Source organism: Maniola jurtina, chromosome 20, assembly GCF_905333055.1.
Source record: "Maniola jurtina chromosome 20, ilManJurt1.1, whole genome shotgun sequence".
NCBI classification, from domain to species: Eukaryota; Metazoa; Arthropoda; class Insecta; order Lepidoptera; family Nymphalidae; genus Maniola; species Maniola jurtina.
This window is the reverse complement of record NC_060048.1, coordinates 3,454,424-3,476,270: the sequence shown is the minus strand read 5'-3', so window position 1 is coordinate 3,476,270 and position 21,847 is coordinate 3,454,424. Positions and strand designations below refer to the sequence as shown.

General features: G+C 37.1%; 2 protein-coding genes and 2 long non-coding RNA genes across 4 annotated transcripts; 3 read left to right on the top strand and 1 right to left on the bottom strand.

The window, feature by feature from the left end:
* Nucleotides 1-284: 284 nt before the first annotated feature.
* LOC123875502 (ATP synthase subunit alpha, mitochondrial) lies at nucleotides 285-6,547 on the bottom strand. Its single transcript, XM_045921355.1, has 10 exons — nucleotides 6,386-6,547; nucleotides 5,887-6,009; nucleotides 4,816-4,929; nucleotides 3,978-4,242; nucleotides 3,260-3,484; nucleotides 2,626-2,795; nucleotides 2,081-2,175; nucleotides 1,581-1,800; nucleotides 1,166-1,333; nucleotides 285-760 (listed from the first exon to the last, which is right to left on the bottom strand). The coding sequence occupies exons 1-10, from the start codon at nucleotides 6,449-6,451 to the stop codon at nucleotides 548-550; spliced, it is 1,659 nt and encodes a 552-aa protein (XP_045777311.1). The 5' UTR covers nucleotides 6,452-6,547; the 3' UTR covers nucleotides 285-547.
* LOC123875522 lies at nucleotides 3,497-4,034 on the top strand. The gene is made up of 2 exons (XR_006798151.1): nucleotides 3,497-3,574; nucleotides 3,915-4,034. It is a non-coding gene; the product is annotated as an uncharacterized LOC123875522 (long non-coding RNA).
* Nucleotides 6,548-6,857: 310 nt separating the features above from the next.
* LOC123875504 (PX domain-containing protein kinase-like protein) lies at nucleotides 6,858-13,404 on the top strand. The gene is made up of 11 exons (XM_045921360.1): nucleotides 6,858-7,053; nucleotides 7,122-7,310; nucleotides 7,479-7,575; nucleotides 7,751-7,857; nucleotides 8,708-8,824; nucleotides 9,708-9,951; nucleotides 10,464-10,706; nucleotides 11,607-11,827; nucleotides 12,101-12,181; nucleotides 12,625-12,727; nucleotides 13,137-13,404. Exons 1-11 carry the CDS (start codon nucleotides 6,952-6,954, stop codon nucleotides 13,259-13,261), a joined length of 1,629 nt encoding a protein of 542 aa, XP_045777316.1. The 5' UTR covers nucleotides 6,858-6,951; the 3' UTR covers nucleotides 13,262-13,404.
* Nucleotides 13,405-19,601: 6,197 nt separating this feature from the next.
* On the top strand, nucleotides 19,602-20,442 carry LOC123875521. The gene is made up of 2 exons (XR_006798150.1): nucleotides 19,602-20,316; nucleotides 20,347-20,442. It is a non-coding gene; the product is annotated as an uncharacterized LOC123875521 (long non-coding RNA).
* Nucleotides 20,443-21,847: the final 1,405 nt, after the last annotated feature.

The following is a 21,847-nucleotide window of genomic DNA, read 5'->3' as shown; positions in this document are numbered from 1 at the left end:
AATCACATAATATCTATGTAAAAATCTCATTGAGCGCTAACCATTCTGAGTAACCAACCAATTTCAAATATTTTTTGAAAACATGTTTGTGATTGGTGCCTCAAAATGGTTAACGCCCACTGAGATTTTTGGCTCTATAATTTGTATGGGACATAAAGCTATTATTGGGATTACGTAACAGAGAGAGATGGCTTTACGAACATTCCGCAGATAGGGTTTGAAAAAATTGTCTTTGGGTTTAAAGACTTTAAAGCAAGGAGACGATTCCAAATAAAATTCTCAAATAAATTGTTTTATTCATATAATATAACCACTGCCGACTCCAAGATACATATCAAATACATTACATGATTGTATTCACATTACTGTCCATACAAATTACACTTCTAAATAGATTGCCCACCGAAGCAAATTACAACATTGTCATAGAAGGCTTCAGTAAGCAGCCACTTAAATATCAATGGATAGACTTAAGATGGTACAAGTAATTGCTAGATTACGAATTGTATTGTACAATCTTAAGGCGAGTTTATCATTAACTAGGCGTTTACTGCGCTTGGAACGTGGCAACGAAGTCAGTGACGATTTTCTTCAGCGAGGCATCAGACTCTGGTGTGATTTGACCGTCCTTAGCGATGGTGGCAAGTAGAGCCTGGTGGGAGGTCTTGATGTGCTGGGTGAACTCCTTCTCGAATGCTGTGATCTTGGTTGGGTCCACTTTGTCGAGGTGACCACGTACACCACAGTAGATGATGGCGACCTTGGATAGAAGGAATAAGTTTTTAAGCAATAAAATCCTTAATGTGATAGGTTCGCAAAGGAGCTTCTTTTACTATTTTTGGTCTAGTATTGAGGCAGAAAACTGATATTAGAGTCGATATCGATGTTTTCTCTAAACTTGGAATATCAGCATCTTTTTCAGTTTTATATTGCTAAAAATGAACAGAAAATAAATTTTAAATAAAAGACTATTATAGGTGCCACTGAGGATATCGCGAGTCTAGTACCAGACGCGTAGGATACCGGTAGCGTAGTGTGCGAATCAGCATACATATGTATGTAAGATACGCCTCAGCGAATCGTCTTCAAGACTCGCGTAAAATACTAGTTGTAAGTATCATAATGTAAGGACCTTAGAGACACAGACGGAAACAACATCACTCACCTGTTCCTCAATGGCCATTGGCACGTACTGTCCTTGCTTGAGCAGCTCAGTAAGACGCATGCCGCGGTTCAACAGCTGTTGGGTCGCAGCGTCCAAGTCGGAACCGAACTGGGCGAAAGCGGCCACCTCACGGTATTGAGCCAACTCCAGTTTCATGGAACCGGCCACCTGGAATTGGAAGCTAGTTGAAATCCATGGAAGTTAAATAAACACACTTAAATTTAAACTACCCTCTTCTTCTTATATATCCCCTTTCTGGGTTTCTTTTCCGTAAAAAGACGTAGCCCATAGTATGTGATAAACTACCCTCATTTGAAAGTTTAATTTTAAAAGCTTTGAAAAAAAGCAACGTCACGGCCAGGCCTAGCTGCAGCAGAGAGTGAAACTGGAGTGGAGTGGAGTGGTAGGTACTTGCCTGCTTCATAGCCTTGGTCTGCGCGGCGGAACCCACACGCGACACGGACAGACCGACGTTGATGGCGGGCCGGATACCCTTGTAGAACAACTCCGTCTCCAAGAAGATCTGCCCGTCAGTGATGGAGATCACGTTGGTGGGAATGTAAGCAGACACGTCTCCGGCTTGGGTCTCGATGACGGGCAGAGCGGTCAGAGAGCCACCGCCCATCTTGTCGGACCTGAGGAACAAAATCCATACTAATATTATAAATGCGAAAGTGTGTCTGTCTGTCTGTCTGCTACCTTTTCACGGCCCAACAGTTTAACTAATTCTGACGAAATTTGGTACTGGGTTAGTTTATATCTCGAGGATGGCTACTTTTTATCCCAGAAAATCAAACAGTTCCCACGGAATTTTTAAAAACCTAAATCCACGCGGACGAAGTCATCATCTAGTTAATAATAATTCCAAGTCCATCATCAAATACTTTGATAAATTAGCCAAACTGTGATACGTACATCTTGGCCGCACGCTCGAGCAGACGCGAGTGGAGGTAGAACACATCACCGGGGTAGGCCTCACGACCCGGGGGACGACGCAGCAGCAGAGACATCTGATCACACAAACATTACTTAGTATACAACTACAAGTTACTAGTTATACAAATGACAAAGACAAAAAGCTCAGTGGGCGTTAACCATTTTGAGTCACCAACCAAGCATAAATGAGACTGTGTTATGGCCAAATGCTTCTCATTCTGAGATGAGACCCGTGCTCAGTAGTGAGCCGGCGATGAGTTGATTATGATGATCTGGAGTTTTATAATATCTTTACAATAGTCATACAATTCTTCTGTTGTGACTGTTGGATTTACATGAATTCAAAATTCATGTTATATCAATGCACAGGATTGCAATTAGGTACTTTTATACATGTGACCTGAGTTTCTTGCTGGTTCTTCTCGGTAGGAAAGGCATTCAGAACCAGTAGAAGATGCATTTGACGATTCAAAAATAAAAAAGTTGAATTGAATAAAAGTTTTTTTTTTTTTTTTAATATTCACCTGTCGGTAGGCAACGGCCTGCTTGGACAGATCGTCGTAGATGATGAGCGCGTGCTTGCCGTTGTCGCGGAAGAACTCGCCCATGGCGCAGCCGGAGTAGGGCGCGAGGTACTGCAGGGGCGCCGCGTCAGACGCCGTAGCGGACACGATGATGGTGTAGTTGATGGCACCTGGGAGGAGCATCCAAGACGTAAATATGCCCTTTGGCATTACTTGGCTGCACAACTTTGCCAGTAGCGTAGTAACTAGCCACGGCCATAGCCTCCCACGGACATTTAGAAATAAGAAATTCCCAAATTGCTCAGTTGTGAGCACTGAGCACTGACTACTGTGGTCGGTAGGGAGGGTGTCAGAAGATTGTGATATAGCTGATGTAGTGCAGCTTCTGATAGTTCACATACACAGTAGATAGATTAGGTGATATATTTTTATTTAGTTTTAATCTGTGCAGTTTGTAAACAGTTTGTGTATTTGTAAACTAGTGTGCGCCTGCGACTTGATAGGCATGGACTACAAATTTAAAAACGAAAAATCTTAGCAGATGTCTAGGCATAGTAGCTATCTGCATGCCCAACCTGATCTGCCCAGTAGTTTGAACAACTTTTTGGTTTATATATTTATAGATGTTTCTCACCAGCATCAGTCAGCCTCTTCAAAATCTGTGCGACGGTGGACCTCTTCTGTCCGATGGCAACGTAGATACAGTACAGCTTCTTCTTCTCGTCCTCGCCCTTGTTGAAACGCTGCTGGTTGATGATGGTGTCAATGGCCAGAGCAGTCTTGCCGGTCTGACGGTCCCCGATGATCAGCTCACGCTGCCCACGGCCTATTGGCACGAGAGAGTCTACGGCCTTGATACCTGCGCCAAATTATCACTTTATCAGTATTACCATGATTGCGTAATCGTCGATTCACGGCGACATTAATAGACCTATGATGGAACTAGTAAGTAGGTCTATGATGGAACTGGTAGGTCTATAATGGAACTAGTAGGTCTACAATGGAACTAAAATGTCTATAACGAAATTAAACCAAGACTCTCGCATGGACACACGCGGGATATTACCGGGGGCCTTATGCCGACTTGCACACGCGACTTGAAAGTGATAGTGTTGAGTGGACCCTAGTCATGGCGTTACCCAGCGCATCCACTACACGACCCAGCAACTGCTCGCCGACGGCAGGAACACCCAAGATCGTCCCCATACATTTCGCGACTGGACTAATAGGTCTATGATGGAACTAGTAGATCTAAGATGGAACTGGAAGGTCTATAATGGAACTAGTAGGTCTACAATGGAACTAGAATGTCTATGATGAAATTAACCCAAGTTTACAGTTACGCAACTTACCGGTCTGCATAGGCTCTCGCACGGACACACGCGGGATGATACCGGGGGCCTTGATACCGACTCGCATACGCGACTTGGTGTTGAGTGGCCCCTTGCCGTCGATGGCGTTACCCAGCGCGTCCACTACGCGACCCAGCAATTGCTCGCCGACGGGGACGTCCACGATGGCGCCCGTACGTTTCACAATGTCACCCTCTTTGATCAGTTTGTCGTTACCGAATACGACCACACCCACATTGTCGGGTTCCAAGTTAAGGGCCATACCCTAAGGAGGAAAAATTCATATTTTTAGATTTTTTTAATTAGTTAAAATGCTTTTCATTTGAGGCAATTTCAGCACAAGGAATGAAAGAATGTACCATTGTACAAGAACTAACACTTATTTTTTTAAATTCAGTTTTCAGATTTTTCTCTTTATTTGTACTATAAAACATTGGTACCTGCCTTTCATGATTCTAGGTCAACCGGAAGTGCCCTATGGTATTAATTCCCTTGACTGGTTTTCGTCAGGTAGACAATGAAGTGATCCTATAAGGGTTCCTTTTTTCTTTGGATTTTAAGGCAATTCTCACAAAAATTAACTAAACATACACACATACATACATATGGGCACTGTAAATATGGTTAATTTGTTTCACAGTCTTTATTGTGCATCACATCATCTGCATCTACCGCTAATTTCCACAGATTATCACTCAAAAAATGTTTTTATATCTGGATGACAAAAAAAATGGACCTTCTTGCCTTTACACTGGAACTATTTCAGCAATCACTACAATGTATAAATAATAGATGAGTAAGCCAGGATTAAAATAATCATTATATAAAAGGTACAAACCTTAAGGCCAGAGGAGAATTCCACCATCTCCTCGGCCTGGATGTTCTTGAGGCCATACACACGGGCGATACCGTCACCAATGCTCAGCACGCGGCCTGTCTCTTCCAAATCGGCCTAAGTTTAAAACAAGTTTACAAAACCTATTAAAAGTATGCTCCTGGAAAAGCATATTATACAATCGAAGATTATGTAAATAACAAAATAGCAAGGATTTGACTCGCTCCAGCAACGCGCTGGGTTGAAATTAATTGTATAGTATGGCATTGTAAATTGGACAATTGAAAAGAGCAACTGCCGAGTTTCTTGCTGGTTCTTCTCTGTAGGAACAGCATTCTGAACTAGTGGTAAATTATTTTGACAATTCAAAAGCAATTGTAAAAGTTTACTTGAATAAAAATATATTTTATTCTATTCTAAGAACATCACATGCAACTTAGAGGTCATTTTAGTTACAAAATTATTGTAGAAAATTTTGAGAGTTAATTTACTGGTAACTAGTTTCTTGCTGATCAATCTTTTTGGAAAAGTCAATCTGAAGTAATAGATGGAGATGGTATACCTAGATTCTTTACTAATGGGCATACCCTAGATTTCCTTAAGCATTTTTTACGAAAATCTACTTGGAATCAAGACAGAAAATGGTTTTTATTTTTAAATTAGGTTCTTAAAACTATGTAAAACTTTGAGGAGTTGCTTCTTTGCTAGTCAAAATAATACTTTCACTATATTTGTAGACTAGTTTTTTTTTCTAAATGATGTAATCTTTTGGAGGTAGCAAAGTAAAAGTCCAAAATGAAATTGAATAGAATCAAACAAAACATTAAAAGTGCTGTTTTTACTTTTAACTCAATAGACATAAAGGCTATTAAAATTGAAAATACAAGCCCAAACAGTTAATAAATTGCTTCTTTAGACTAAATTAATAAAAATGGACACTTAAATCAGGTATATTACACTGTATGAAAAAGACTGTTATTCATAAAATGTTATGCTGTCCTTAATTTCCTAACCTCTTCAACATAGAGCTGATTATGACAACTGTCATATAGGGTTTATGTAACAAGTAAAAACCTTGGGTGCGGCACCAAGGATTCTCTCCTCCAGGATTGTGGAGATTTCGGCAGCCCTGTGTGTGCAGGAGACATGGAGTTTGCGCGAAGCCACCGCCACCGCTGGCACGGCGACCTTCGAGACCTTCCACCAAACACAACTAAGTTAGGACTCATTCCAGCAGTACAAACGCAATATATCTACGTTTATCCATGATCTCAACTTTAGATAAGGATTTTATAAGAATCAAAGTACAAAACAGACGTACATTTTGACAGAAAACCTATCTGCCTCTATTACATAACACGAATTTCTTGATATGATAATTTAGACATAACTTACACTTAAACACTGTAAATTAGCGTTATAAAAGCACTATACTGAGGTTCTAAGGGAATATTACATCGAAACTGGCCTAATTTCGATGATTAATCAAGTTATTGGTTGGAATTTGTGGTTGGTTCTACCTGCCGGAAAGTACATTTTTAGTTAATTTTAATGCGTTATAAGGAATATATACCTGGGTGGCGGCATTAGGCAAACGCCTGGCCACCGAGGAGGCCAAACGAGCGGAGATCAGCGACATTTTTCACAAATATTCTCAATAAATAGTAGACAGAAGGGCCGTGGTACACTCCGCTCGCGACTCGTTGCGATATTACAGGAAATGACATAAATCGATAATTGTCTATGGTTATGTCGTACTGCGCATCCGTCCAGAAATTTAATTGTGCTTGCATATACCTAATTGCAATTTTTGGTTGCAATTGCAAACTTATGGTATTATACTTGCTTCCATATTCTTGCATCGGTAATTGTCAACGTTAGTCAAACTTCTTAGTCAGAATTCATATAACTATTAATTTTACATGTTATGTAACAGAACAAATCATGCAAAGTTGTTCAATTTTGAACGATTAAACGGAAAGGTACCATAAACCATATTTTGCAATCATCTGCAAATGACAAATTGGTTGTCAAACGTCTAATAGAATTTGACATTTGCAATTGGCAAGTTGATAACAAAATGTTTATTGCTTTCAACGTATTTCTAATTAATGATAATTTTAAGCTCTATTTCTTGTGATGGCTATATTCGAAAGCTCTTCTCAGACCAAAGTTCGAATAGATGATACTGAAAGGCTCGAATGTGCATTGGAAAATGCGCAGAACATTAACAAACATACTGTAAGTTTTTTTACCATTTTTTCCAAAGGAAATCCTATTCATTGCTTAAAAATTTGGTAATATTCTAGGAGTATGTACTACGAGTTCAACGTGGGCCAAATAAGGAGAACAGATGGACGGTTTCTCGTCGATATAGAGACTTTGCGGCCCTACATGTTGCACTTCAGCAGGCAAACATTGATCTACCGATTCCACCCAAGAAACTCATTGGAAACATGCAACCTTCTTTCGTGGCTGAAAGACAAATAGCTTTGCAGGTTTGCTACCAAATAATAACTACCCCTTTAAAGTGAAGCTTGATAAGGACTTAAAATTTCTTTGTTCAATGAGAACTCTTAAAACCAAAAATAGCTTTTTCTTGTTTTCCTCACATAGTTGGATAACTGTTAAAAGAATTTTTTGATGATGTAAACAATTTGTTTCAGAATTATATAAATGAAGTACTAAAACATCAAATACTAGCCCTATCATTACCAGTAAGGACTTTTTTGGACCCTAGTAATTACTCTTTGAATATAGCAGGTAAGAAGCAATAACTGAAAAATTAACACTAACCCTTTAACACAAAAAGATTTGTTTAGTTTATCTTTTGAAACAAAATGATTTCATTCATGCTTTTCAATTTAGGAGCTTAGTTACCATATGTAGACTATTTATACAAGTAACTTGTTTTTTATATTAATTATGTTTCATACAGAACAGGCACTTCAAACTATGTCAATAGCTTTAAGAGGAGATGGACACTATGAACTGAAAGCATCTCTACCAGACATTGGATGGAGGATACGGAAACATTATTTTTTAGTAAGTATATGAGTAAGACAGTGGTGGAAATATCATATAGGCTTTAATCCAAACATATAGATAGCTTTTATCCATATAAACTTTTACTAAGTGCTTTGGTGAATTTATTTACCATTTCTTTAATCTAGGCATTATTTAAAATCTCAACAACATACACAATGAGATTCAAGTCATGATTAATGTCTTAGTTGTTAATATTGGTTTTGTTTGACATGGTTAATTTTCTGGAATTGAATAATTGATTGAAATAATATACATATATGATTTTGAAAAAAACAAGTTCTGCAATAATGCTTTCATTGTTTACTTGACTTTATATTCATAAACATATTATGAGGTCAAAGAAGTAATATTGTTACATTGTTATCAGTCAGTAGCCTTAATCCACAATAACTTGAAAATTGAAATCATATTAATGATAAGTAACAATATTTTTTCTTACTACAAAAACTAAAATTATTTCTTACGTTTAGAGCACAGTCTGACTAGATTAAGCGGGTTAGATAGGATATGAAAGTCTGTCATTTTTCATATTATATCCATGAAAATCAGTTTTGGGTTTTCCAGTAAAAATGAAGAGTATGTGTTTTACAGTTTTTTCAAATTCTATTCTCGCTGATTTTCAAAAATTGCACTCGAGTGAAGACGGGAGGGGACAGCTAGTCTACCCTTAGAATAAGAGCTACTATATTGTAGTCAAGGGAATGGCAAGGCTAGTGATGAGAAAAGGCGTAATGCGCCTTTACCTAATAAAACAATGAGTCATTCAACTTATTTTATCAGAGAGATAAAAAGTATTGTGTGTAAAAATAACATTTATTTAATTTTATTATATTACTGTACTTTGTAGGTCACTGAGTCAGTGAGCCATACAAACTGTGTACTGGCATGGCAGAGCTATGGCCCCGACCACATGTTACATAGTAAAGATCTTCAGACAGCTTTTAAGAGTCTCCAGAATATATCTGTGAGTAATTTTTATTGGACAAATAATTAATAATTAAATAATTAATTGTGATCATGTAAATAATAGACTAAGAACATATAAGCTTTTGCCCTGGCCCCCAAATTTCACTTTGATAAAAATGCAATCTAAGATAAAAAGTATTAAAAAAAAAAATTCTAAGCAAACACTCTCCAACTTAGACCTTGTCACTGCTATTTTTCGTGATCTCGATAATCAACATCTTTCTTTACCTTGAATTTTACCTTCATTGCGTTGACATCGACCTTTGATACCTTGACATCGTCCTTCGTTATCTCAACATTGACCTTCGTTACCTCGAGAATCGACATCGATCTTCACCTGTACACATCAACCTTCATTACTTCAACAATCGACATCAACCTTCGTCATCTCTACAGGTAACATTGTCCTTTGCAACTTCGACAATCGACATCGCCCTTCGTAACTTCGGCAGTCGACATCGGTCATCGTTATCAGAAACAGTTGAAACCGACCTTCGTTACCTCAACAGTCAATATCAACCTTCGTCATCTCGACAGTTGACATCGCTCTTCGTAACTTCGACAGTCGACATCGCCCTTCGTAACTTCGAAAGTCGCCATTGACCTTCGTTACCTCGACAGTCGCCATCGACCATCGTTACTTCGACAGTCAACATCGAGTATCACAACGTCACAGGACAAATCACAACATTGCTTTGTGCCAAAATTAATAACCACTCTATCTGTAAATCTGTCGTCAAGTTATTTATGAACGTTGCTATTTGTGAAAAATTGTATGGTGTATTTGAAAATAGACAATTTTGCTAAGTTATCAACAGATTATATACTGATATTAATTATTTATTAGTAACTTATTAAGACTTAAGATTATTTCGTTTCAGCACCCATACATAGACGAAATATTATCAATACACACCCTTGAAACAGGTGCCTATGTAGTCAGAAGGATACACGAAAATGGGACTGTTAGGGATTTACTCTACGGAACTGAGTACAGTAAACAGTATTTAGCCAAATATGGAAATCCTAAAGTAAGAAAACCATTTACGAACGGGCAAATATCACATTATGGATACCAAATATTACAAGCATTGAAGTTTCTGCATGACAAAGGATTGGCACACGGTATGTTTGCAATTTACATCAATTAATTTTTTTTCCATACAATTGTTCGTAAAATGCACTTTATTGAAAGTTTGGAAATGTTTTCTAGATGTTTGTTATTTGAAAGAATGTTTACTAGCATTGGCTAGTAAACATTGCTTGTAGTTAAAATTTCTAGCAAGGAGTTTTATTATTTATTTACATACAATTTCAAAATGGAGCGTTTGAATAGCCATTTTAAAATTTTAAATGTTTGTTTGTATGCTTGTAGTCTTTTTACTTTAAGTAAGTAAATAAAATAGAATGAACTGCTCCCAATATTTTGAACTAGTTTATTTATCTGTTTTCTCACAACTGTATTGAAAAACGTTGTATGATACACAAGCGTTAAGGTTATCTATTACAAGCTCGTAAGGATAGATTTAAAATAACTTACTTACCACCGTGGTATCACAATGTACATTATTTAAATATTAAGAAGGAAACTTCTTGTTAGGATTAGGAACTCCATACTTATAAATGAAAAATTTCAGGGCACATACACCCAGGAAACATAGCAATAGAGAACCAAAGAGCTCTTTTAATGGACATAGAGAACTATCTAATGGGGGTACCCAGTCTACACAGGCCGTATATGTTGGAGCTGAAGAGAATTAGCTCTGTGGAGGCTGTGGATGTGTACTGCTTTGGCAGGACGCTATATGAAATGGCGTTTGCTGAGCCCCTTGATAGTTACTGGAGGGATATGTACCCTGATGAAATCTCACATGATTTGGGTGAGTCATGTTTTTTATTCATTACTAGAGGATGCCCGCGGCTGCGTCCGCGTGGATTTCAGTTTTTAAAATCCCATAGGAACTCTTTGATTTTCCAGGATAAAAAGTAGCCTATGTCCTTATAATTTCATTAAAATCGGTTCAGCTGTTGGGCCGTGAAAACGTAGCAGACAGACAGAAAGACATACTTTCGCATTTATAATATTATTATGGAAGTATGGATAGGCACACGCTTGACCACAATCACATACCTCAACAGTTGACATCGACCTTCGTTACTTAGACAGTTGATATCGAACTTTGTACCACGATATTTGCCATCGGCCTTCGTTACCACGATAGTTGACATTGACCTTCCTTACCTCGACGATAGACATAGACCATCGTTACCTCGACAGTCGACATAAAGTTTCGTTATTACGATAGTCGACATTGACCTTAGTGACCTCAATAGTCGATATCAACCTTTGTGCCACGTCAGTCGACATCGACCTTCTTTACCTCAACAGTTGATATCAACCTTCGTACCACGATAGTTGACATCGACCTTTTTTACCTCGACCATCGACATTGACCTTCGTTATCTCAACAGTTGATATCGACCTTCGTTACCTCGACAGTCATCATCGACCGTCATACTACAATAGTTGACATCGATCTTCATTATCTCTACAGTCGACACCGACTATCGCTACCTCGACTCGACAATCGACATCGACTTCGTACCACGATAGTTAACATCGACCTTTGTTACCTCGACAGTCGACATCGATCTTGTAACCTCGTCAGTTGTCATCAGCCTCCATTACCTCGGATCTGTTGTTTGTTTGATTTCTGTAAATTAAATTTCTGATAGTAATTTTTATAAAAGTCGCCTTTCTTTTATCGGATATCTTTCAGAGTCCGTGCTCCGACTATGCCTGTCGAGCATTAGTTGCAAGCACGGAGGCCCGACTATAGAACACCTACTGAATCACCCTTTCTTCACTCACGCAACGCTCAACGGTCTGACCCCTGCATTTGATACGAGGGCTCATCTTAAGTTCCCTCTCACTCTCAAAGACCAGCTCAGAGCGTGCGCCAGTAATATGGAAGATCGACTTCGAAGGGACCAGAAGATGGTAATAAAAAAAAATACTACTTTAATAAAATTAATGCAGCGCTGTCTCTACCGTCCGCTGAACAGATAGACACCACACCTCCCCTTTGGTAGAGCCTAAAGATTATATATTTTTTAGCCTTTGAATCAAAAACACTTATAAAAGTTTACTTGAATTAAAAAAACTATTACATTCTTTTATAATTTGGTTTTAATTAGTAGATGTAAAACTACCAAATATTTGTGCTTCAATTTTGTAATGAATATTCTCGATATGTAATTCTTTATTTCTTAGGTTAGAAGCGCTAAGAAAGAAGTTAGAATACAGGAAATACTGAACTCTGAACAGGAGATGAAGAAACAAAGGAGAAGAGCGGTAAGTTTCTTTTATTACGATTCATGATGCTGTATTTCAGTATATTACTACTAAGTAGCTATCTTCTAGGTAAGCGCGCTCCAACTCTTAAGTTTCCTCGTCATTGCTTTTCATCATTAGTCATGTTTGTGGTCAACCACAATCTTTTCCTTAATCTCCCATTTTTTGAATACCTTTTTAAGAATCTATTAGCTCTAGTATCGACTAATTTGTGAGACTTAGTCGATATACTATAGCTAATTTCTTAAAATGGACCCTTTCAAGATTTTTATATAAATCTGTGAGGATGATACTGCCATTGGCGCAATTAAAATGCCATTAGCCTATGTTGTTATATTAGTTCACAAATTGCGAAAAACCAAATTAAATTTGAATTTCGCGGGCAGGCCCGTCTCATGCCTCTTAAAATGATTGTTTTTTTACCTCAAACTCACTTATTTTAGAAAAAACGCGACAGTGTATGGAAATCGAGTTCTTCGCTTGCCGATGTTCGTTCTCACAGCGCCAGCACCGCGTCGTCGCCCACGCCGCCCACGCCGCCCCTCTGTGAGTTATATAGAGTATTTTATTTTATTGGGAAAACCAGCAGCTGTTTGTAATAATATGCTTATGATTAGATTACTTAAAGCTAATAACACTTTCAGGGTTTTCACAAATCATTACTTATCACTAATATTATGAAGGCGGTCAGTGTGTGTGTTTTTCTGTGCATGTTTGTTACTCTTTCACTAGTAAACTTCTAGACTAATTTGGCTGAAATTTAGAATGGAGATAGATTACACCTTGGATTAACACCTAGGCTACTTGTTATCCCGAAAAATCCATGGTTCCCGTGGGATTTTTAAAAACCTATATCCACGGGAACAATTCGCTTCGCGGGCTTCAGCTAGTACTACATACTTTCATCTTGCAATAATCTTTCTTCAGTCATGAAGTTTTCACACATTGGTTGCAGCGGGCGACACGAGCGCCAACAGTTCGTGCGCGGCGGGCAGCAGCCCGGCCGACGCGCGCGGCGCGCTGCTCAGCGCGATCTGCGCCTTCGACAAGACGCGTCTCGCGCGCGTGCACGCGCAGTGAAACCTCTTCACCATGAATTTATAGTATATACCTGGATTGCTTAATTGTAATACCAACTTAAAGCAAAACCTTCTTTAAAAACCAGCCAAGTGTGAGTCAGACTCGTGCACCGAGGGTTCCGTACTTGGGTATTTTTTCAATTTTATGAATTAAACTATTATGCATGAAAACAAATGGAAATCTGTGTAAGCTTAGACCAAAAGGGGCGTTATAATTTAACTATTTTTACAAGTTATTAAATGTTCCTTCATATTAAGCTTGCGCGAGGACATAAGCCACAACGCGTAGAGGCTTATCAAGAGCTTTAATCTCCAAACAACCTAACTGCAACACTAATTTGACCGGGGCGCAATTGCTATTGCAACCACTCAATCAAATTGGCGACCTAAACACAAAAGTATTTAATAGTCGTTGAGTCTCGAGTCGGAGCGAGACTGGCTTAAAAACCGTCAAGCAGCCGTATTTATACAAATCGATTCAAGATGGCTGCTCGGAAGCGATCGTGTGACGTCGAATGAGTCAAATATCTGTTTTATTATTTTAAATTTTAAATAGTTTTTTTGAAAAAGCTAACAGTCGGCCATCCAAATTGGGTCGTTCGACCTCGAGCGACGAAAATAAATATTAGGCCAGGTTGTCCAGAATACTAATAGGGGCACGGTTGTTCGTAATACTACGGGACCAGGGTTGTCCCGACACATTTTATTCTAGGACCAGGGTTGTCCCTTAAAGGGTGTTGAATGAGTGGACCAGGGTTGTCCCAACACATTTTATTCTAGGACCAGGGTTGTCCCTTAAAGGGATGAGTGGACCAGGGTTGTCCCAACACATTTTATTCTAGGACCAGGGTTGTCCCTTAACTTCGAACTATATTCATTTGTGAACTATATTTTGTATGCTTTAAGTGGATTTTTGCGTTAATTCTATCCCACTTCTGAACTGTAAGCTTAGACCAAAAGGGGCGTTATAATTTAACTATTTTTACAAGTTATTAAATGTTCCTTCATATTAAGCTTGCGCGAGGACATAAGCCACAACGCGTAGAGGCTTATCAAGAGCTTTAATCTCCAAACAACCTAACTGCAACACTAATTTGACCGGGGCGCAATTGCTATTGCAACCACTCAATCAAATTGGCGACCTAAACACAAAAGTATTTAATAGTCGTTGAGTCTCGAGTCGGAGCGAGACTGGCTTAAAAACCGTCAAGCAGCCGTATTTATACAAATCGATTCAAGATGGCTGCTCGGAAGCGATCGTGTGACGTCGAATGAGTCAAATATCTGTTTTATTATTTTAAATTTTAAATAGTTTTTTTGAAAAAGCTAACATCTGTTTAAGAATGTGCAGGTAAAGCTCTTTCATATGATACCCCACTTGGTATAGTTATCTTACTTTGAAAATTATATGTGTATGAAAGGGGTTTTTTTAATCTGTACAATGATTCTAAAACATATTTTATTTATTTTTATGTATAAGTGTTTTTGATTTATCGTGCAAAATGTCGAAAAAATACGACTGGAGTACGGAACCCTCGGTGCGCGATTCTAACTCGTACTTAGCCGGGGTTTTTTTAATTCCAATTCAAGTTAAGGCGAAGCCACAGGATCGCCGAGGCTTTGCGACGCCTGAGCGGCGAGGCTGCGTCGTTATACTTTATTCACATTGAGAGCCAATGCGTCGTTATTTCGCCGCGCATGCATATTATACACCAAACACATACAGAATTCATACATTAATTAATCATACCTACAAGATGTAACCAAAACGATAGCAAAAACGGAGACAGGTCATCGTACTAATGATTAATTATTTATTATTGGTAAGATTAATTACATTTTTTTAATCCTGTAATTTTCAAAAGTTCACAATATATGTATATATAATGTAAATAAAACATCTGACTGACGTTAGAGGTGAACAAACGTTCCGTAAATAGGTCACTCGAAGTCAATGCCACTTCGTTGACCCGAGTTTTGCACGCTATACAATGCGGGTTTGAAAAATACTAAATCACTAAAACTACAAGATAAGGCAAATGATTTATTGGCATTGGATTGTGTTAAGGTACACTAATATCGCTAAGGTTTTGCTAGCGTTCTGGTTACATGCTGTATGTATGTAACACGTACACCGACTGTAGGTAACACACACACAGTCACGATATACTTTACGTATGTCACCCATATAATACACATTCACAATCATAGACTATGTTGAAGGAACCAAAAGCTTAATTTGCCCGCCAAACCAAAGAGATGTGTATGATGCAACATGCACCGCCCGCCCTCCAACTGTTAAACATGCAGGTAAAGCCAGCCACCGAGCGCGCACCACCACCACGCAGCACCACACAAATCCCAACACCACTCAACGCACGTTTCGCCCCGACACGCATGTCGCATGCTGCATGTTGCATCATACATACACAATACACATCTCTTTGGTTTGGCAGATTATAGCAAATTAAGCTTTTGGTTCCTTGTATATCATGGACTTCCGCAAAATAACGCCTGCTTCTATACTACTATGTTGTTTTATTATTATATAATTACATATACTTTATGTAATATTTCTTTAAGAGAATAACTTACGGCTATATTTTGTAGCTAGTAGTTGTTTTAAATTATACCAAAAGGCTTTATCTGAATTTTTATATACGTTTTTAATTTAGTTATTACAAAATTAAGTCATCATGATCAAAATATAAGAGTGTGTCTTTATATTTCACGTTCCCTTATACGTAATAGGTTTAGTTTTATTATCTTTAATTAATATCAATTCATTAGACAACAATTCATGAGAGAATCTCATACAATAACTATAACACGATTCTGTTTTATAGTTATTGTATGAGATTTAATCATATAAATCTCTTATAACGGCCGATTTCTCAATCACCAAATAACTTTTATCTGAAGATCAATTTGAAAATCCATAGAGGTAGTGGTAATCAATCATCCATGAGGGAATCGGACTGAACGTCATTTGTCAGGTAAGGTTTATTTAAGTATTGAAGAGTCAGCCCAAAAAGAGATTAATTTATCAGTTAAATAAATCAATGCATTTGAATAGTTCATATTTGTTACATTGTGTTAAGTATTTTGTTTTACCTATCTGTACATACATACAGACTGGTGTCAGATCTTACATTAGAGTTATTTTTAAGATACTTAACATTTCAAAGATACTAGAGATGAGGAAAAAATATATTAAATTTCTCCTACAAATGATTTTATGCAACTTTCGAAATTTCTTTTAATGTATTTTAAGTAACTAAAATATACTTTACAGTTTTATAATAGATCCATGTGCATAGGGATGCAAAGATCTTGAAATAAATTAGGTCACCACTGACAGGTATTATGCGATCAATATATGAATAGGAATGACAATCTGCCATATTAATGTAACATCTTATCTATCAATATATTTTAATTAAATATATTTTTAATAGATTTCGTAATAGGTACGTCTTAAACTTAGTTAATGTAAAAAATTCTTATGAATGCACTTTTCCTTCCAAACTGTACTTCTCAAGTAAAAAACCGGCCAAGTGCGAGTCAGACTCGCGCACTGAGGGTTCCGTACTCAGGTATTTTTCCAACATTTTGCACGATAAATCAAAAACTATTATTCATAAAAATAAATAAAAATCTGTTTTAGAATGTACAGGTAAAGCCCTTTCATATGATACCCCATTTGATATAGTTATCTTACTTTGAAAATTGAAACATGTTTTAAATTTTTTTTAAAGGATATAACCACAAATTCGCGGTTTTCAGATTTATTCCTATACTTGTGCTACAAGACCTGCCAAATTTCATGATTCTAGGTCAACGGGAAGTACCCTATAGGTTTCTTGACAGACACGACGGACAGACGGACAGACAGACAGACAGACAACGAAGTGATCCTATAAGGGTTCCGATTTTCTTTTTGAGTTACGGAATCCTAAAAATGCAAGTCGGACTCGCACATAACGGGTTCAGTACCTGAAATAACACTTTAATTCAGTGCCAGAAATAACACAAATTTTTTGAAAATTAATTTCATGGCGGCAATTTTGAAATTTTTTGTATTTGTTGGTGGAGCCATTGGTGATAGAAATACACATTCTGTGAAAATTTCAGGTCTCTACTTAGGGTCTAATAGGTTCCCGTTGGCACCCTTTGGGTACGGAACCCTAAAAATTGCCAGATCGAAGACGTTAAGCTTCCTATTCTTATTTTAATCTCATTGTACGCCGATGATTGATCTGTATGTAGGTACGTGTAATCCTAATAAATTACTTAGCAACGCTGTTATTTGTCAAAAATTGTATGGCCTTTTTTGACAAATAACGTTAGTGAAGTCCGTTTTCTGTATTCAATATATCTGTAAATCTGGCGATTAGTTACTGAGCAGCGTTGTTTTTTGTCAAAAACTGGGTTTTTAGACAGTAACATCGTTGCTATGCAATAAATCTATAGAGTATTATAGGTAGACTGAATATAGAAAACGAATGTATGTAACTCATCGACAAACACCTTCAATTACACATAGATTGATTATCTTCATTTTGGCCATGAGTCAGTGATGACTATGTTCTTAGGCCGCGATTACACCTGTAAGTTTTACTCACGTAGCTTACGTAATTAACTTACGTCAAATTTACTAATATAAACTCTTTTTAGTAGTTTATCGCATATTCTTACAACTTACGTAAGATGATAAATTTACTAACGTGAGTAAAACTTATAAGTGTAATCGCAGCTTTATCTTATAGTATTGTAATTTATAAGGAAAAAGTGATAAATCGACTGGTCACGTGATGCTTTATTGGTTTGTTATGATTTGGTGGATATTGTTTAGCAGCTTTAAACTATAGCGAGTAAGAACATAAATTATTTTAATATTGTAATTACTGTTATGGTATAGTTATACTTGTAAGAGAATAATATAATATAGTTGCATTAGTTTTGAGTTTTTATTTCAATTTCCCCTACCCAAAATAGCTGTTGTATGTTTTGTTCCTATATTTTTAGGGTTCCGTACCTCAAAAGGAAAAACGGAACCCTTAAAGGATCACTTTGTTGCCTGTCAAGAAACCTATAGGGTAGGTATATCCCGTTGACCTAGAATCATGAAATTTGGCAGGTAGGTAGGTCTTATAGCACAAGTACAGGAATAAATCTGTAAACCCCGAATTTGAGGTTACAACTTTTAAACAAAAAAATAAAATGTGTTTTAATTTTCAAAGTAAGATAACTATACCAAGTGGGGTATCATATGAAACCCACAGTGCGCGAGTCTGACTTGCACTTGCCCGGTTTGTTTATTGTCACAAGCTAGTAGTATTGGTACGATGAAACTTCGATTAGATATACTATATCAGATTGATGCAATGAAAATGAGGAATAAATATTGTCTGTCGAGATAGATCATCACAACAATGGACAACACAGACTGACAGACAACCAAGTGATCCTATAAGTAATCTAATTTCCGTTTTACCTTTTGAGGTACGGAACCCTTGCATAGCAAGTAAATAACTAGCACCAAGAAGAAAATAACTATAACACCTTGGATAAACATTCTAGGTAAACGGGAAATACTCTATAGGTTTTCTTGACAGACACGACGGACGGACGGAGGGGCGGACGGACAGACAAAGTGATCCTATAAGAGTTCCGTTTTTCCTTTTGAGGTACAGAACCCTAAAAACCTATAATCTCGCACTTTTCTTCAATACTTCCATTATATTTTGTCTGGAGGTTGTATGTTCCATAGTAGAATAGAATAGAATGAAAAATCGTCCTACTGGGATAATTATGTTCTAAATAAAACACCGATATAAAGTGTATCTCTTTGTGTATTAATTATAATAATATGTTTAATCCTACTATTCAACTATGATATAAGCGAAAAGTGTACTAGGTATAATAATTTTAATCATTATTAATAATACACACAACTTAAACAACAATCGCGTCCACGCTAATAAAACTTTGCTAATAATAGCAGGAGGGGGTGACAGTTGATGTAAAAATGAAGGAATTCACCGCCACCCTCACGACTCACGAGCCGTCTCAGTTAAGAGGGCTCTCTCCGTCACTCGTTTCATACAATCGTAGTTCCAATCTCATTTGAATATTAAGCAACCGTGCATGAAATTTTGCAGACATATTCTAGAAACTAATATCTATGTCTGTGGTTTTCCAGATTTCTGTTAAAATATTCGGTTTCAAAGTTACGCGGTCTTAAAAATTTTCATACAAATCTTTAAGCCCCTGTAATTTTAAAACTACATATTTTTAGAAAAATCTAAAACACCACAGACACAGATATTAGTTTCTAGAATATGTCTGCACAATTTCATGGACGGTTGCTTAATATTCAAATGAGATTGGAACTACGATTGTATGAAACGAGTGACGGATAGAGCCCTGTTAAGCTGTAGGTAGTACATATAAGTTATGAAAGCTAGGTGCAAGTTCCAATCCATTTCCATGTAAAAAAAGTCCGCAATGACGATAATTTGTGCTATTACACAATTTTTGTTTTGTCAAACGACGTACCTTTTACGCGATTTTAATTGATGTGGACGCGATTTTAGCTTGATATTTATAGAGCGCACTTTCTTTTTACTTAGACTAAGTTTCAGTTAAAACGAGACAGATTTATGCCAGCGGTATAACGCTGTCTCGTTTTAACAGTGTCTTAAGTCTGAGCAAAGTCAAAGTGCGCTCTACAGATCTAAACCTTAAGAGTGCGGCCCAGCAAATGCGTCGCGTTGAACAATAAAAAAAAGATGTACCGAATTCGCCTTACAGGTTGGAAATGACATACAAGTATTATGTGCGCAGGGAATAATTTTCTCAATGTAGTTACCTACCTATGGGTTTTAAAAAGTTAAAACTGGCATTGGCACAAGATCACCGGGCATTAAGTACTTAATTAAAAAGGAGTGGAAAAAACGAGCCTACCACTCTGCCAAATGTAAGTATACGACCGGCAATCATTTCGTTATATAAAATGACGCGATGTCGTTTACTGATAGCACGTCTCCGTGTGTTTATTTTGATTGTGTGCGTATAATCAAGGTTGTGTGTATGCGTCAAAGTGACAGACTTCATTGCAAAGAAATTAGTGCAAATCTCAACTTCTGTTGATTGAGTAGGTACTTAATGTCGCCGGGTGACGAAGATGTCAAAAAGATATAAATCAATATACAACCATCAAACATAAAATTTTAAACCAATATACAACATAGAATTTATAAAATCAATCTTCAGCCAAGTGACCACTAGCAAAAAACCTACAGAGCAAGTCTCTTCCACTGTAGACATTTATAGCAAATAAATTTTAGCTCAGGTTTAGCAAATAAAACTTGAACAAATGACATTAACAATTCTGTTGTACACAATCTCTAAAACGACAGCCCGGCTAGCATGGGCAGTAGATAAAAATTATATCCCCCGATTATATGCACTGATGTCATAGAAATCAGTGGATATAATCGGGGATATAATTTTTATCTACTGCCCATGCTAGCCGGGCAGGTCTACATAATTATAATGGTTTCATAATGCTCCCTAAAGAAAAGGACGGCACTAGAGTCTATTTTAACCCGTGAGACTAAAATGACGTTTCGTGTATGTTTTACTACTCTTTAAGTGATGTGGTGTACTACAGAATTAACTCGATAGCGACTTTTGGCAGTTTTATTAGTAGTGGACACAGCATTATATTGAGAAAAACTGTCCGCTGCACACAGTGTTCCCCCAACCTGTCTACAACTTATGTTTAAACTCTGTCCAACACAAGCCGGGTCGCAAACTTGCATAATTTCCAAAATAAAAAAAGACCTCTGCATAATATCATCTTAAATTTAACACGTAATCACATAATAGTATTCCTCAAACGACTAATTCAATTACACCAATTAAATTGCTGATACTTTTTTTAAGATGCATATCTATCCTTTAAAAAATAAAATTAAAGTCTAATATTGAAACACTTATTATACTATGTATACTTAGTAGAACAAAACGCCTAAATTTAAAAGCTATACTTACAAGATATTAATACTCCCATCGAGTACCTACTACTTACTGAAAACGCAGTCAGAGAGAAAAAACAAACAATATATTCTCACGAAATAAAAATAAACTATAATAGGTATCACTTTCACACTAAATCATAAAATTGTATGTTTTTTGCTTTATCAAGAAAAACACTTACAGTTATCATCACTTTATAAAATAGTCATTACTTATTAGTCATAAAACAGTGTTATTTAATTTATTTTCACGTTAAGAAGTACCGCAAACGACCGAATAATAGTCGGACCGGTTAAAGCCGGTGAAAACAGAACACGGGACAATGTGGCTAATTCTTTTTACACTATGTCTAATGGTACGGGTCCTTCAAGATTCGGCAAATGATTCGAGTTCGGGCATTCAGCAAACTAGCCACACTATTCGGGATACAGAGAATGTTTTTTGTTTGGTGAATCACACTAATGTTATGAAGGCGAAAGTTTGTGTGTGTGTGTGTGTTTGTTACTCCTTCACGCAAAAACTACGACGGATCTGGCTGAAA

Excerpts from the sequence above, each read along its gene's own strand:
- LOC123875502 (XM_045921355.1), bottom strand. The coding sequence starts at position 6,451 with ATGTCGCTGATCTCCGCTCGTTTGGCCTCCTCGGTGGCCAGGCGTTTG. Across the intron at positions 3,485-3,977 it reads GCGAGAGCCTATGCAGACCG|GTATCAAGGCCGTAGACTCT; the intron begins GTAAGTTGCGTA and ends AATTTGGCGCAG. Across the intron at positions 1,334-1,580 it reads AGACCAAGGCTATGAAGCAG|GTGGCCGGTTCCATGAAACT; the intron begins GCAAGTACCTAC and ends TTCCAATTCCAG.
- LOC123875504 (XM_045921360.1), top strand. The coding sequence starts at position 6,952 with ATGGCTATATTCGAAAGCTCTTCTCAGACCAAAGTTCGAATAGATGAT. Across the intron at positions 8,825-9,707 it reads AGAGTCTCCAGAATATATCT|CACCCATACATAGACGAAAT; the intron begins GTGAGTAATTTT and ends ATTTCGTTTCAG. Across the intron at positions 10,707-11,606 it reads TGAAATCTCACATGATTTGG|AGTCCGTGCTCCGACTATGC; the intron begins GTGAGTCATGTT and ends GATATCTTTCAG.